Source organism: Lissotriton helveticus, chromosome 1_1 (genome assembly GCF_964261635.1).
Source record: "Lissotriton helveticus chromosome 1_1, aLisHel1.1, whole genome shotgun sequence".
In the NCBI taxonomy this organism is placed as follows: domain Eukaryota; kingdom Metazoa; phylum Chordata; class Amphibia; order Caudata; family Salamandridae; genus Lissotriton; species Lissotriton helveticus.
In genome coordinates, this window is record NC_136057.1 from 1,263,957,051 (window position 1) to 1,263,973,865 (window position 16,815).

Here is a 16,815-nt window from a genome sequence, read left to right on the forward strand (position 1 = left end):
CACACACAGAGCGCCACACACACACACAGAGCACCACACACACACAGAGCGCCACACACACACAGAGCGCCACACACACACAGAGCGCCACACACACACACACACACAGAGCGCCACACACACACTCAGAAAGGTACATGTTTCATGATTGAAGTGATGGCCTGGCATTTCGAGGAAGGGGGGAAAAACCCCCACAGAAGAGTAGATGGTCCCCATGCAGGGCCATTGCTATCATTAATGCAGCTGCCGCAGTTGCATTGTGGCCCAAGAGTGTAGAGGATCTTAGCACCCAATAATGAAAACCAGTGTTTTTGTTTGATGCATTTGTTCCGTTAGAAGTCTTACATTTGTAGTAGATTATGACCTACAGGAAAGAGCCCATGAAATCTCATAATCCCTACCCATTGTGATCAGTCAGGCCACTAAATGTTTGGCATAAAGTGGGGGGTCTCGGTGTCGATAATGTTTAAAGGCCTCTGCCCTATAGGGACCGGGTTGTAAGCCAAACGTCCTGCTTCATTCCCTCCTCGACCAGAGCATATGTAGGGTTTCTCCTTCGCCCCACTTAAAATCCCAGCGTTGTTCCTTTTGCATTAGCTAAACTGAGTTAGCTATACGCAAAAAAAGGGATAAACAAAAAAAAACACACTTTCAACACTTGACTCCTAAGAAGCGTTTGGGTGGTCGTACTCTGTGCACCCGGAAGCACACACTGGTCCAAATATCAACTCATCCCATTTAAAAGGGCAAACATCGGGAAGTCGCCAGAGAATAGCATGCTCTCCAGCACAGGGCAGAGATGTGGGATGGAGTGCTGGCAACTGCACAGCCGGTGACACAGTACTCTGATGGAGATTAAACAAGAAGGTAAGGGATGTTACGGGGCGAGGATACGGACATCCGGGGCAGAAAGACGTGCTGCGCAGCGTTTCCCTGCGTGTACTTATTTGCAGTGCGACATCGACTGGAGAGCAGAAAGAGACCTGGTCTTAAAAATAAATCACAAAGCTTGACGCGTCCAGATTCTAGCTTCGCCTTCTGAAAGATGTAGTCCTGTGAATCCTATCCAAATCAGAATTACATGCTCCAGAAAGCCCACAAAAAAAACTGGGCTGGATGAGCTACTCACTCAGAAACAAAATAAAAATCAGAGCACTAGTAATTTAAACTTGGATCGCCTTCGGCATTTGGTTACAAACATCGAACAAGTGTTGGTGTTGAAGGTGAGGGGGGGGGGTGTCAATGACAGTCAGCAAACCATCTACCGTTCAGAAATGTTATTTAGACCAGTGCGAGGCCATCACAACAAAAATGCGCTAGTCGGTACAAGGAAACCTGGAACTGCGAACTGAAAGCTCTGATGATGATCGGTCATGCTATTGGTACGATCTCAAGTCACTCTAATTACAGGACTAATTAGCACAGAGAATTTAGCGTGGGACAGAATTGAGGCGTGGATTGAGGTTTTACTCTGCAGTCAAACTTGAAACAGGGCGGTGAAATACACCCATCGTAGCCTGATTCGTCATCTTTAGACTTCCCTGTCCGAATTTTATGGAAAGATAGTTGGTTAAATCCACTCATCTTTAACGCCTATTGGCTAGATGTTCACGTCAATTATACATGGTTTTGTGTCATGCTTCCAATCCGGTTTCTCTTTTCTCCATGCTGGTGACGTTATCTAGAAACCTTGAGCCATGTAATTTTGTTTCCTACCGTGTTTTTTTTTTTTTTGCGCATGTGTTTGGTCGGGGCTTTAGAATCATGGGAGAGCGACTGCGGGTGATCTGCCATTTTATCGCTCAGTGAGCGTGCATTTTCAAATGAAATAGTGCATGTGGATCGGAAACGGTTAATTGCACCCACATTGTATTATTATATCACATCTGCGTCCCCCGTCCTCATCATAATCATTATTATAGGAGGCAGATCCCATCTTCAACTTAAGAATGCTACAAATAAACGAAGAACACAGCTCACAAACAAGCTTCCTTTGTTTAGTGACAACTGTGCACATCCACCAAGAGCTTGCCATGAGACAGCCTTTTGTGTCTAAGCCCCGTCCGCTTCGGATTGGGGGGCGTGTTTACGTTGAGTGTCGGATGACGTCACGGAAAGAAAGGACAGCAAAAAACACGACCCTCAATCCGAAACCGACGGGGCTTAGAGTGACAGGCATAGCTCTTCTCCAATGGATGGCTACCGTTTAGGAAGCCAGCCAATGGAGAAGAGCTGGCTCGTTTACCTCCCTACTCTAAAACATAATTTATCGCCGAGCGAGACAGCGCAAGCGCAACCTACGCAGGCCGAGACCTAAAAAAGAAGTTGAGGGAATTGTTGACAGAACATCGGAAACTGTGGTTGCAGTGGCATCTGGTAGAAAGGTTGCCACAACGGTGGTGGTCCTGGGTAGGTTTCCCTGTATTGATTCCCCGAAAATGGGGTCTTGGATAGTCCAATGGGTAAGTGGGTAGGTTAGCTTGTCGATTTGGGCAATTGCCCCAGCTGCCGTTGCTCAATGTGCTTTTGAATGAGCCTATCTCCCTGTAGGAGCTGGATGATCCTTCATCAGACGATGATACCCCCTTCCCCGTTTGTGCCGGGTTGTCTTCTTTTATGTAGGGGTATACTTTTTCTCTGTCAGATCTTTTGACATCCTTTTGTAATTTGGACATATTCTGTTGGGTCAGGTAATCTTTATGTTCCTTCATTTTTTTTTTTATCTCTGCTAGCCCAGAATCTCAGGATGTTAAGCGTCGTTGCTGAGACTCGAACCCGGTTCCCCAGCTTTGAGGTTGACTGCTCCAGCCGTAAGGCTACATCCTCTCCCCTAAAGGCTGATTTGGCTCCCCTGTTGAGGTTGATAGATGAATGGGGTGGCAGACAGAGCACCAGACTATTTGCAGTATTGGGTTTCATTATCACTAAAAGAAACATTGCACAGAACTTGAGGCCCAAATAGGCCACCTCGCTATCAGAGTGGACACTTGGCATGGAATACTGAGCCACAGTGGTATAATTTGAATACAAATCAGGAGGGTGCCGGGAGAATCATAGTAAAGTCTGGGGTGCCTGGACAGCACGCTCTGCAAATATTGTTGTAGAAACTGACACAACCCTTATTGCATGGGACTTTGCATGGGAGATGATTAATGGATTCCATGCAGTTCAGCACAAATGTATGTATGTGAACACTTTTACTGTATTCAAAAGTTAATAAACAGAGATAAAAAATTTAAGTAGCTCATTTAGGGTTGTAGGTGTTTATGTTTGACTTATGATTTTCAAGTGTCATAAGTCACACGACAGACTTAGGGGCTGATTATGATAGAGGTAGGACTAACTATCCGATCGCCATGGCAGGGGTCCAAATCTGACTTTTACTCTATCATTGAAATAAAGCCTTTTCGACTGCAGTTTCCCTTCTTTAGATGCTGTGATATGGGGACCTGGTTTAGCATCAGTAGAACAATTAATATAGAGTGTGTTTTATTTAGTTAGATCAGGAGGCTAGCCGATAGGACATTTTGGAAACTGACAGACTCAACTATATGTTAGGGTATAAAAAGGGTGGGTAAGATACCCATGTCCACATTCTATTTAGGAAGGTAGAGGTTTGCTGTGGTGAATTGGGCGGGGAGACCGCAAACAGGGATTCATAAAGACTTTAAAACAGTGAATGCATGTTAGAAATGTTTTTTCCAGGTTGGCTATGGCATGCACCTAAGCCAGGCAGCATGCACCACTCTAGTCAGGATAATGGGATTACAGGCCTAAAATAACCTCTGCTCATCCCCTTGGTAGCTTGGCACGAGCAGTCAGGCTTTTCTCATAGGCAATATGTAAAGCAATTGCATATAACAAACAATAATATAGTGAAAACACTGCAAAAGGACACCACAACAGTTTTAGAAAAATATTTATATGTGTAAAACAAGACCCAAAATGATAAAAATCCAACATACAGTAATCCAAATACCAATAAAGCAAAAATAGACTTTATATACAGTTCCTTGAAGTCGATAGCTCCGTTTGGGGCTATCACGGCATCGTGAGCAAACAAATCCAACAGTTTTGGCCGCCTGCAGCATCGCGGGCCAGCTACAGCGTCGGGGAGACATGTAAAGCAATACCTTTGAAGATGCATGGCGACAGACTTTGCAGTGAGATCCGAAGGAGCGGTGTCTGCACGCGTTGGTTCCATGAGTCGGTGCAGGTGTTGTCGGGCCCTTGAAGTCACACGGGTTGCAGGCCTAACTTGAGTTTGAAATCAGGAGCGACTGCAGGCATCAAGGCTGCAGTGTGAAGCAAAGCGGTACAACATGCGGTGCCCTCGGGTAATGGTGCAGGCAGTAGCTTGGTGACGGTTGTCCAGCGGCATCGGTGAGACCAGGGCTGCGGTGTGAAGTGGGGCTGTGCTCGTTCTGTTGCCAACAGCGGTACAAAAGGGGGTGGTGATGGACGGAGCATCTGAACCAATCAAACACTCACACCCAGTCAAAAGATCTGGGTTTAATCCATCACCGTTCTTTAGTCCACTCTGCCACCCCAGTTCAGACATGGCTATATGCAAATCAGTCTGACCCTGTGCCTCATGAGAACAGTCCAGCCCGAACTGCCAAGCCATGCCTTCCCTGGACCGGAAACAAGCTTCCGAGGACCGGTTTCTGGAATTAAAGCCGTCTTCAGCCCGGCTTGCTTGAATCCAGTGGCAAAGTGAGCAAGGGACTCACGTCTGAGCATACCCTGCCACACTTATGGCGGCCAAAAGCGGTACAAAAGGGGGTGGTGATGGACGGAGCATCTGAACCAATCAAACACTCACACCCAGTCAAAAGATCACGGTGCAGGCAGCGGCATCGTCGTTGCTGAAGCACTGTCGTCGGTAGACCCAAGGGTGTAGTGCGAGACAGAGCAATACGGTGTGTGGGGCACACAGGTCGCAGTGCAGGCAGTGGCGCCGGTTGACAAACTGGAGTCGATGCCACTAACGTCAGTGGGTCAAGGCTGCAATGGGGGAAAAGGCGGTGCGTTGTGTAACTTACGAGCAGTGCCCCCAAACCAGGGTGCAGGCAGCGTCGTCAATGTCAGCTTGGAGCAGTGTTGTTGGTGAGACCAGGGCTGCGGTACGAATCGGGACAGTGCTCTGTGTTCTCCACAAGCGTTGTCCACAGGTCACGGTGCAGGCAGCGACATAGGTGATGGAGTCACAGTATCATCGGGGATACCAGGGCGGAGTTGTGAAGTGAGGTGGTGTGGAGGGCGGTACCCACAGGTCACGGTGTAAGCAGCGGCTCGGTGGCGGCATCGGACGGCGTTGTCGGTCAGACCAGGGTTGCGGTGCGAAGTTCGGCGGTGCCTTCTGCGGTGCCTTCAGCTCAAGGAGCCAGGAGCAGTGTCTTTGATGGCATCGGGTTACCTTTTCTCCTCTGTGGCAGCTGAAACATCCAGTTCCAGAAACAGGTACCCAGAAGATGTTGACGTTTTTGATTACCCTGAGAATTCCAACAGGAGGTAAGCTCTACATCAAGCACTTGGAGATACTTAGAATGCAGAAAGAACAGTCCAGTCCTCTCCCTTCTCAAGACAGAAGCAGCAACTGCAGGCAGGCCAACCCAACAAAGCACAACAGCAAAGGGGCAGTACTGCTCCTGGCAGCTCTTCCAGCTCTTCCTCCTGGCAGGTTACTTAGTCCTGAAGTAATCTAAAGTTCTGGGGTAGGGGGCCCAATATTTATACCACATTATCCTTTGAAGTTGGTACAAACAAAGTTCTTCTGGTACAAATAAACCAGTTTTGCCTGGCTCAGACCAAGTTCACCACTAGAGGTGGAGACATCTTCGTAAGAGGTAGCCACAGTCCATTCAGGAGCAAGCAACAACTCCTCCCACTACTCTAAATGCAGCCACGTCTATTCAGCCTGGCTGTGAGTCACCCAGCAAAGGCAGAACACACCTCAAGCCCCCAGTGTCTGTCTAGTGCAAATGCACGTCCCCTGCTCCTGTCACTCTAACCCAGACAGGGAATACACAAACGGCAGAGGCACACACGATGGTTAAGCAGGGAAATGCTCACTTGGCATTTTCAAACACACAATATAAAAAACCAACACTACTAAAAAATGCATCTTTAAATTCTGAGTTAATGAAGCTTAAACTCCATTTATCTATCGTGTCCCCATGTAAAGTTAAGCTTGTAAGATGTTACAAAGCAACTCCCATGTTAACCTATGAGACGGATAGTCTTGTAATAGTGAAAAACTAATAGCCGTATTTTGCTAGCAGGACATGTAACACACACCAGTCCTACCTTTCACATACACTGCACTTAGCCCATAGGGGTATCTTGGGCCTACCTGAGGGGTGTCTTACATGTAAGAAAAGGAAGGTTAGGACATGGCAGGTGGGTGCTCTTGCCAGGTTGACATGGCAGTTAAAACTGGCATTCAGACAGTGCAGAGGCAGGCCTGAGAACCCCTTTGATAGGCGCCTGGTGTGGGTGGCGCAATCAGTGCTGTACACCCACAAGAAGCATTGGATTTACAGACCCTGGGCACACATGTGCCCTAGTAGTAAATCAGATTAGCCAATCAAAGAAACATCAATCCATAAACACAATTTACATGGAGATCATAAATAGCAATGAATAGCAGTGGTAAAGTGCCCAGAGTCCTTAAAACCAACAAAAACAAGTTAAAAAAAGGAGGCCAAAAATCAAAATGTCTGGGGGTGAACCCACTAAAAAAGCCAAGTCTAACAATGAAACTTTGCACCAACATGGCTACCAATATAAGGGCTAGAATCAACAACATTGTTTACAAGTGGTGGATTCAATGGAAAAGCATTTCAGTCCAGATTTGGTTGCAAAGACTCCACACACATATTTTGAAAGAATCTTTCACTGTTTTAGCCTTTGTTCAGGTGAAGATTTTTTTAACAACTTTTTGCTATGCAGGCCAAGCCAAGATCAAGAGACAAAATATGGGTGGTTCTCCATAGGAGTTATTACATTGAAGCTGAAGATGTTTTTGCCTTAGCACAAGTGATATGTATCAGAGCAACCTGGTTTAACATGAATGCTAAAAATCGACTTCTTATGAGAGCGCTCAAGGGTGTGGAAAAATATACTTGAGGTGTAAGATTAAGATACGTTAAAGGGGTGCTCATGGCTGTGGCAAGGCCCATTTGAAAGTAACTTCTTTAATGACTATTCTAATATGATGTTTAACAGTCTTTTTCTTCTGATCATCATTTGTGCACATTTTCTGCGGGATTATATTTCAAGAGCAAATCAATAAATGAGGAAGAAGTTGAACGAGTGCTACAGACAGAGTCAGAAGGTGCTTCAATTATACAGACATAATAATGGAATATTGCATCATTAGCTAAATTGCTCAAAGAAGTTATTCCTTGCTCAATGGCACAAAAGTGCTTGAGTCTTGGACATTCATTACCATAAAGTTAGTGAAGACTTTTGTACTGTTTAGTATGAAGATTATAACAACGGCAGCCAACAGATTACAACAGAACTCATTTTATGCATGAATGTTCGCTTTGGTGACGATTGGACAGAAGCTAAGATGGCGATTAAAACTTTAGCAATATCCTCTCACCTACTAATTCAAATACTTTCACTGATTTTACTATCACCCAGCATGGCTATGGAGGATGGGGCGAGCACAGATCAACATCATCAAAGTCAATGAACAACAATGAAGATAAGAAGCAAATTCTTCAAAAACATCGCTCAAACCACCCACTATAATCCTCATCTAAGCCCAGCAGTAATGTAAAAACCCTTGTATCGGAGCTCAACAGCATAAATACTTTTAGATAATTAATCATTAATTTGTTATTAATTATTTAATTGCTAATTAGGTAAAATGTGAATTATTCATATTTGTTATGTTATATTTTAGGTGTGTGTTTGTAGAGGTATAGAGTGGGAAGGTATTTAGGGAATAACATACTCCAACATACTCCAGCCTACTCCAGATGTCTGCCAACTCAAGGCAACTTTGTTTCATAAGAGGCAAGCCATCTGTACTGTGGTACATCTAGAAGTTGGTGACATCTAGATAGTTTGGCAAAAAACATAGCAATTGCATGGCCAGACTAGAGAGGAGGATACTTATTAAGAGAAGACTAGATGCCTACGCTGCTTGCGCTATGCTCTGAAGGTGTGAAACTTCATACAAGTCAAAATACACCACAGACACCTGCTTTTCTCTAGATAAGAGGTAGACCCCCGTTTTCAAGCAATCCCTTGTTACAATGTAACTTTTTGGGCTCTTGGATTTATCTGGAGTACCCCACAATCTTGACTTTGCCCCCTAACACCCCCACCCCGCTGACAACTCGTACCCACGTTGCCAGCTCCATGCCAACATCTACTACCCTAATGCTACAATCCCATTCCCAAGCTCAATTGTTCTCCTATTTCCCAACACAGTTGCAACTCACTATTCTGCCCTCTACCCGCTCTCTTTCCTACACTACTTCATAATGCCAAACTACCCTCCCTCGTTGGCTTATTATACTCTGCTACATTATGTCTAATAATGCCTATCGTATTGTTGCGAATTGTTCTTCATGCTCCAAACCCTTTAACTCCTCTACGCAATACAGCAGATCGAACGTTGTATTATTTTCTTCCTCCCTAAACTTTCTCCTTTGGAATGTATTATTACCTCTATTGCACAATGGCATCTTGCTTTGTAGCTAGGCGTCTACTTTACAGTACTATAGACATACACCTGACATGTATTTTCATCCTACAGTAATTCACATTGACCATGCCTATAACAGAAAATGCAAAACTACAAATTGCAAACATTTTTAACCAAAAAGTCAAGACCGAATGAATGTCACACAACACGTGAGCATTTCAGTCGTGCTTGCCTTTCTTTCTACCTCTGTATTAACCTACCCTCTGTCTCTAGTTCATGAATTGTCTCTCATCTTCCTGGTTTCGCTTCGTCTGCTCTTCACCATTCTCTCTATCTTTCCTCTACTCTCTTTACCTAACATGCTTTTCTACACCTGATGTCATTTTGTTCTATCTTACCCGTGCATCTTGTTGTTCTTAACCATTTTCCCCAAAATGCGTCTTGCGAGCCCCTACAAATACTGAAGGTATCACTGATCAGTTAGTTTCTTTGCCCTGATGAACATACCACATATTGTTTTACAAAAACATACCTCTAAGTCCGATGCCCGTTTTGTGACTTCTACAAATAGGAGTGTCTCGTGAAGCGCTTGACAGCTCTCAGCAGAGCTCATGTGTACAGGACCCAAGTGCTGGTGTGCTGTAAACCCCTCAGCACAGACCTGCACCACTGTTCATGGACACAGAATGAGGACTGGTTCGCGTGAATATGGCGGCCATCTTGCTATGTCAGCCTACCCTTTACACCTAATACGAGGCACCATGCGAGTTGATAGCCTGTGAGCTGAAGAGAATAGAAACTGAGGCTTCTTGTTTGCAAACACACCTTCAATATTTAAGGATTTTCTTTTTTAAAATAAGTCATACAATCGGGTTGTCTCGTCGCTGTAACAGAATAAATTTCGACAAGGAAACACGACTTAAAATGCGCATTCGACCTTTTTCTAGGACATCAATGATGGAAAATATATAATGATAAATTACTTTAAATAATGCTCATCCCTTAGTGTTTTAAACTTTTATATGGCGTTATCGCTGAAGTAGTTGCCGAAAAATGTCACCGCTTGAATGCTTGTGTTTATGAATGCTATTCAGTTTGATTATGTTTGGCCTAGTTGTTTAACCAACTGTCATCGTTATACAGACTCGTTCTTCTTTTAGCCTTCTTTCTGGAGAGAATGGTCTTCGTGCTTCCACGCAGGCTGTATGTAGCATCAGTGCCGGCGGATTTAAGGTGGCCAACATGGCAGGTGACAGCGGGACAATTTGGGTGGCTCTAGAGATGTTGCAGGACGGTAAGTGCAATGGGCTTCAATTTCTTTACGGTCTTGCAACTTCTATTTACTTTCATCTGTACACCTACTTGACAGTTGCCGTTAATGTCCCCTAGGACTCGCACAGAAATGTGCTGATTACCAGGAAGAACTTGGAGCTGTCACAACTTATTAGGGGGGAATGCCGTAGAGCAGGCAGACTTGTCGGCAGTAATCTTAACATTCTCTTTCTCCTTTTTGGTAAAATGCTTCCTTCCTGTAGTGATCGGCTGGTCACGTTATAGTCTTTGTAATAGAGGTGTTTCCACCAGCCACTCCTTGAGGGTTGGCTTCAACACTGACCCCACACTCATCCATCACAGGTGTCACTGGTTAGGTGACCCTGCCAATAAAAGGGGCCGAGTTCACATGCCCTGGGCCCAGTTCCAAAATGTATGCTGTTTATGCCTGCTGCGCAGCCAGTGAATATGGAGTGGAATGTTAGTGCGTGGTGATGCATGGAATGTAGAATGCATGAGAGAATGAGTTGGAGTATGGGCTGAGCAGCAGGAAGGCTGCTCTTTGTGGGGCTTTTCATTACAGCTCTTGATCTTAACTTCTTAATAAACCATCTTACCTTATCTACACCTGGCCTGTTGGATCTCATTTATATTACAACATTTTGGTGACAAGGATGTGACCTCAAGACCGGTCGGCCCTTACCAGGGCATGCTTAACCTTATGTCTGTATTGAAGTGAAGATTACCAACAAGAGAAATTGGCAATCTAACTGGCAAGCTACATTCCCTGAAACGCTGCACGTTGGAAAGCCGAAAGCAAACGAACGGTTGGTAAAGTGGACCCCGTAGTTTGCGTGTGTTTTGTGTAATGAAACTGGCAGCACGTCGGGGTAGGGGAGTGTCACGGTTTTATGAGGCCAGGCACTTTCTATTATTCTGCATTTTGATATTGGTCGCACTTTGAAATTCAGCGCTACCTAATTCTTATGAGTACTTAATTTATTTATTTTGAAAGTTTTATATAGCGCGGTCAAGACCCATGCTGGTATCAGAGTCCTTTACAAGGTCAATATTGAGGATACATAAGCATATAGTAAATAACATATAGTTCCATACAAATCAAGAGTAATAATCACGATAAACCTAGCTCAAGTGAATTTAGCCATAAGAAGGGATTTAACTTAATTTTTGAAAGATGCAGTAGAGGGATTCAGTCTAGTTTCTGGGGGCAAATTGTTCAAGATCCTGGCCGCTATCCCTGAGAAAGCTCGATTGTATGTTTTCTTTTTGTTGAATCTTTGTGGTTTCAGTAAAAGGTTATTGGCACTTCTGGATGCTCTGTTACCACATGAAGGCACCAGTTTTTGTGCCAGGTAGGTGGGAGGGTTGTGATGAATGGCTTTATGCGCCATGCATGCGATTTTTAGTTGAATTCTGGCTTCGAAAGGTAGCCAGTTGAGGGATCTTGGGTCCGGGGATATGTGAGCATTTCTTTTGGAGCCAGTAATGAGTCTAGCTGCTGCATTGATTGAGGCTCTTAAAGGAGCCAATGCGGATCTTGGAAGGCCGCAGAGAGAGACACTCCCACATTCCACTCTCGAGATAACTAGAGCTTGTACAGTTTGAAGTCCTTTTCAGGCAGGAAAGGTTTTAATTTTCTCAGGGTGTTCAACTAAAAGTTTGCTCCTTTTGTTGCGATGCTGATGTGTTTCTGCATGTGTAGATTTCTGTCCAGAGTTACTCCCAGTGATTTCGCGGAGTCGACGATAAGAGGTTGGCCATTGAGTGCTGTTAGGTGTTTGATCCAATCTTGAATTATGGGTACTTGGGAGGGAAGAGCGATTAGGAGGAATTCCGTTTTGAGGGTATTCAGTTTCAGATGGTTTTTGGCCAGCCAGGTTAGAGTTTTTCCTAGAGTTGTGTTGAGAGATTTGATGTCTTCTAGTGAGTGGATCTTTAAGTAAAGTTGTGTATCGTCTGCATACATATGAAACTGTATGTTGTAGGAGTTGAGAATTTTGATGAGTGGTTCAATGAATAAATTGAAGAGTGTCGGAGAGAGGGATGATGCTTGTGGGACTCCTAAGGTGACTGGGACGGGTTCAGACATGGAGTGATTAACCTTGAATCGTTGAGATCTGTTTTGGAGGAACGTGGTGAACCAATTTAGCACAGTTCCAGATAATCCCATTCTGTGCTTCAGAAGGTCTAGCAGGTTGTCGTGTTTCATGGTGTCAAATGCCGGGGAAAGGTCGAGCAAGATGAGTAAGCAGGCTTTGTTTTGGTCTAGGATTTGTAGTGCATCTTCTAATATGTGGGTCATAGCTGATTCAGTACTGTGTCCTGCACGGAAGCCGGATTGGTATTCGTTGAGCAGATTGAAATGGTCAATGTGTTTACCAAGCTGAAGATGTACACATTTTTCAAGGAGTTTGCCCAGGGTAGGGATGTTGGGTATTGGTCGGTAATTACATGTACATTCAATTACAATTACATGCGTTGCAATTTCAATTTAGAAAGTGCTGTAGTTACTGTGCAAGATATGCACGAGCCCTACTTGTGTGGAGTACTGCTTTGGCGATGCCCATTTCCATGGAATCTCATCGCATTCTGTGCACAAGAGGAGTGAAGCAGCTCTGATCAGTTGCTGCTGATCAGTGCGCAACAACGTTTGGTGCACATATGCACCTTAAGCCAGCTGGCGCCGTTAACGTGCCGCCATTTTGTTTGACCATTGTTGTTTACGGTGTTTCCATGTTCTCTTGGGATCAGGACAACTGAAGGTAAATGGGAATATGGTCTTTACGACGACGCAGCGCATAGAGTTTTCTCCTGTGTTTGGCACTCAATTGGGTATTGTTAGATCCGGGGGTCTCTAGTTGGCAATGGTATTCACCTTTGTCCAAATAGGGACCCTTACTTCTAAGTCAGGATAAGGGATTACACTCCTAAATAAACCCTGCTCACCCCCTTGGTAGCTTGTCACAAGCAGACAGGCTTATCTCAGAGGCAGTGAGTTAAGCATTTGTGAATATACACAGTCATACAGTGAAAACACTACAGATGGACACAACACATGTTTTATAAAAATAAGTATTCTTTATATAGACTTAACACAAGACCTCAAACAACAAAAATCCACAATACTATACTTAAAGTTGACTTAAAGATGATAAATGTTGCTCAGTTCAAGTTGATGATAAATGCGACACAGTTCTCCACAAAGTACCTGGATGCGTAACGCAAAGTGAACAAAAGGCTCGCAAAAGGGTAGATGCTTCGGTTTGGTGATCCAGGGGAAATGATGCGTCGTGCCAAATGCTTGCGCAGAGTAGGGCATGCGTTGTGATCCTTACCGGTGCGGGGTTGATGCGTAGATTCTCGGCTTGCGATGCGCAAGATGGTGATGCGATGATCCTGGTGCGATGCGAGAAGATGGCGCCCTTGATGCGGTGATGCGATGATGATGCGTAGACGCCCTGGCAGCCTTGCGACGACTCTGTACTTTGGAGCCGCGACAGGCCCTGCGACACCCTCCTCTGATGATGCGATGGCGACTCTCTCAATAGCGTCACGCTTCTCCGGTGATGCGACAGCAGGCAGCTTTGATGAAGACACGCTTCCTGGGAGATGCGGCGAGGCACGCTTCTCTGGTGATGTGACGATTTCAGCTGCGGCGGCGTCACGCTTCTTCTCGATGCGTCGCGCTTCCAGCTCCCAGCGACACGCAGGCTTTGGCAAAAAGAATTCCTAGCAAGGAAACTCTGAGGGGAGCTGGAGGTGAAGTCTTTTGTCCCTGAGACTTCAGCAGGAGGCAAGCACAAGTTCAAGACCATGGAGAATATTCTGTAAGATGATGAAAGTCCTTAAAAAGTTCCTTCTCCTTTCCCTTAGCAATAAAGAAACCACTGCAGGCCAACCCAGCAAAAAGCACACTGGCAGAGGGGCAGTCCAAACTCTTGCAGCTTCCTTGGTTCTTCTCCTTGGCAAAAGGTTTCTTGTTCCCATAAGTGATCTAAAGTTATTGGAACTGGGTCCCAATATTTATACCCCAAAATCTTTGGTTCTCCTTAGGCAGAGAGGCCTCTGCCTAGTCCAAACCAGTTCCTGAACACTTTGTTTACATGACTCCTTCCTTCCTTTCACAGTGCAGGGCAGAGACATCAGTCGCCCCACAGGAGGTGGAGCCAGCACAGGGGAGGGAAGGCACAGCCCTGGAGCACTTTGTTGACAAGATTCATCCTCTCCTTTCACAGTGCAGGGCAGAAACATCAGCCGCGCCCCAGAAGGTGGAGCCAGCCTTGTGGAGGGAAGGCCCAGCCCTATTCATGTCCCAGGTGCAACTCCTCCCTCCCATCTAGATGCAGATCTTTCTATTCACCATTGGGCTGCCCCAGCCTGTCTCCTGGAGTCCCCCGGCCCTGTCACTTAAAACTCCAGACAAGGAATACACAACCTAGCAGAGGCAGGCCTGGACAGTTAGGCAAGAAAATACCTACTTTCTAAAAGTGGTATTTTTAAACACAGAATATTAAAACCAACTTTACTAAAAGATGTATTTTATCATTCGAGTTCAGGCATACTAAATTCGATTTTCTAACATGTTCCCTGAGTCAGTTAGGATTATAAAATGTAATAATCTAACAGTCCATTCTGGCCTATGGAGAACAGGTAGCCTTGCAATAGTGAAAAACTAAAATGGCTGTAATTCACGATTAGGACTTCTCCACCTTAGCCCAAGGGGAGCTTTCTAAATCATTGCCTAACAGACAATCAACAGGCATGGCTGGCCTCACAGCTACTTGAAGAGTACCAGAGACCCCCCCCCACTCAAAGGGAACTTAAGCCACTTTGCAATGGCTCTCTGTGTTGTCAGTGGTAGCAACTGGGATGAATGTATTGGGGACCACCTGCTCTGCAGACACAAAGTGACACTTGACAGCTGTCACACTGGCTCCGGTGTCTCTCAGACCCTCCACTCTATGGCCATTAATGGTCACCCACTGCCTGTACTTTTTAGTGTTATCAGGCAGCTGAGTTTTAGGGACCATCTCAAAGTCTCCTAATGAGACAAGGGACATATCTGCGGGACCCCACCCACCTTGGCACCCATCTCCTCCCTACCCTGGGCTACACTTGCCATCTGATGGGGTGGCACATACTGACCCTTTTGGGGACACGGGATCATACCAACGGTGTCCCACCTGCTTACACTGAAAGCAGGTAACAGGCCCCCTATGAACAGGTTTACCTGTCGGGATCCTGACTTCTTCTCAGGGGGAGGCTGAGAACCCTTACCTTGGTTCCCTTGGGAATTACTTTGGGGCCCTTTCTGGAACTCCCTCTGTTTACCCTTGTCCCCCCCACTCTTCTGCTGGGGACCATGCCCACCCTTGGCGGAGTCTCCCACAAGACCCTTGTGGACCCTGGTACTGACCCAGCGGTCCGCCTCCTCAGCAAGCTTCCTAGGGTTAGTCAACTTGCTATCAATAAGGTGCTGGCGTAGCTCTGGAAAACAATTAGCAGACAAGTGCCCCATGGCAATCAAATCATAGAGCGCTTGAAAATTATCCACTTTGCTACCCCTCACCCAACCATCCATAGCTCTGCAAAAGAAAGATATATATTCTACCCAAGTGGTTGCCTCCAGCTTCTTACAATTCCTGAACCTCTGTCTATAGAGTTCTGGAGTCAAACCATATCTTATCATCAGTGCTTTCTTCATGTGGACATAATACATCCTATTCTCACGGGGAAGGTCTATCAAAGTATCCCTTCCCTCAGTCACAAAGCGGCCCCACAACCCAGCTCCCCAATCCTTCTCAGGGACCCTGTGGGCCAACATTGCTATCTCATAGGCTGCAAACCACTGCCCAATATCCTCACTTTTATGGAAATCCTTGATGACATCCATGGGAATATATACCCTGCCTTCTGAAGGCACAGACGGTGCGCTGCCACCAGAGGGATTGATTTCTAAGCCCTTGGCCTTGATTTCTAACTCCCTCAACATCCTCTCATGTTCCATTCTCAGTCTCTCTCTCTCTCTCTCTCTCTCTCTCTCTCTCTCTCTCTCTCTCTCGCTCTCTCTCTCCAAGGACAATCTGTTATTCTCTGCATCCCTCTGAGTCTCCATCTTAAGCTTAGCCATCTCCAGCTTGTGTGCCCTATTTCTCTCCCTGTCTTCCAACTCTCTGGGGTACAGGTCTTTGGAAGAGATACTGCTGCCAGGTGGGGACGGTACCCCTCCCGTGGCTGAAAACACTGGCCTATCCAGTTGCCCATCTGCATCCCCAACTGGCTCCACTACAAGATTAGGGGCATTTCTTGCTTCTACCCAGGCCCTCAGCGCCTTTTGGTAGTCATCCTTTTTAGAAATGCTTGGTGTAGCAACTTTCAATTTCATGCAGAGATGCTTGAGCTGTTTCAAAGTATAGGTTTCCAACCTCTCTTTCTCAAATTCAAGATCCATAGATACAACAGATGCTGGTCTACTCATGGTAGTAAGAATTGGGAGTTTTCAGGAAAAACTAACAGTCCAAGGAAAAGAATTCTACCAAACAAAAAATGTGGTCGCGTTTGGTCTGCACTCACTAGTAGTGTACACCAAACTGTATATGAAACACAAATGCAGGTCAAAATCCCACCGCTGCCACCAATGTTAGATCTGGGGTCTCTAGTTGGCAATGGTATTCACCTTTGTCCAAATAGGGACCCTTACTTCTAAGTCAGGATAAGGGGATTACACTCCTAAATAACCCCTGCTCACCCCCTTGGTAGCTTGGCAGGAGCAGACAGGCTTATCTCAGAGGCAGTGTGTTAAGCTTTTGTGAATATACACAGTAATACAGCGAAAACACTACAGATGGACACAA

The 16,815-nt window shown here is 45.5% G+C and overlaps 2 protein-coding genes across 2 annotated transcripts in view; one reads left to right on the forward strand and one right to left on the reverse strand.

Moving 5' to 3' along the window:
- Positions 1-9,324, reverse strand: part of DUS4L (dihydrouridine synthase 4 like) — a 102,256-nt gene extending 92,932 nt beyond the window's left edge. The window contains exon 1 of the mRNA XM_078680268.1: positions 9,201-9,324. Within this exon, the coding sequence (XP_078536394.1) occupies positions 9,201-9,281 (81 nt within the window). The 5' untranslated portion in view covers positions 9,282-9,324. The remainder of the gene's footprint in view (positions 1-9,200) is intronic.
- A 489-nt stretch (positions 9,325-9,813) lies between these two features.
- The window catches only part of COG5 (component of oligomeric golgi complex 5), a 1,467,851-nt gene continuing 1,460,849 nt past the window's right edge, over positions 9,814-16,815 (forward strand). The window contains exon 1 of the mRNA XM_078680311.1: positions 9,814-9,962. Within this exon, the coding sequence (XP_078536437.1) occupies positions 9,911-9,962 (52 nt within the window). The 5' untranslated portion in view covers positions 9,814-9,910. The remainder of the gene's footprint in view (positions 9,963-16,815) is intronic.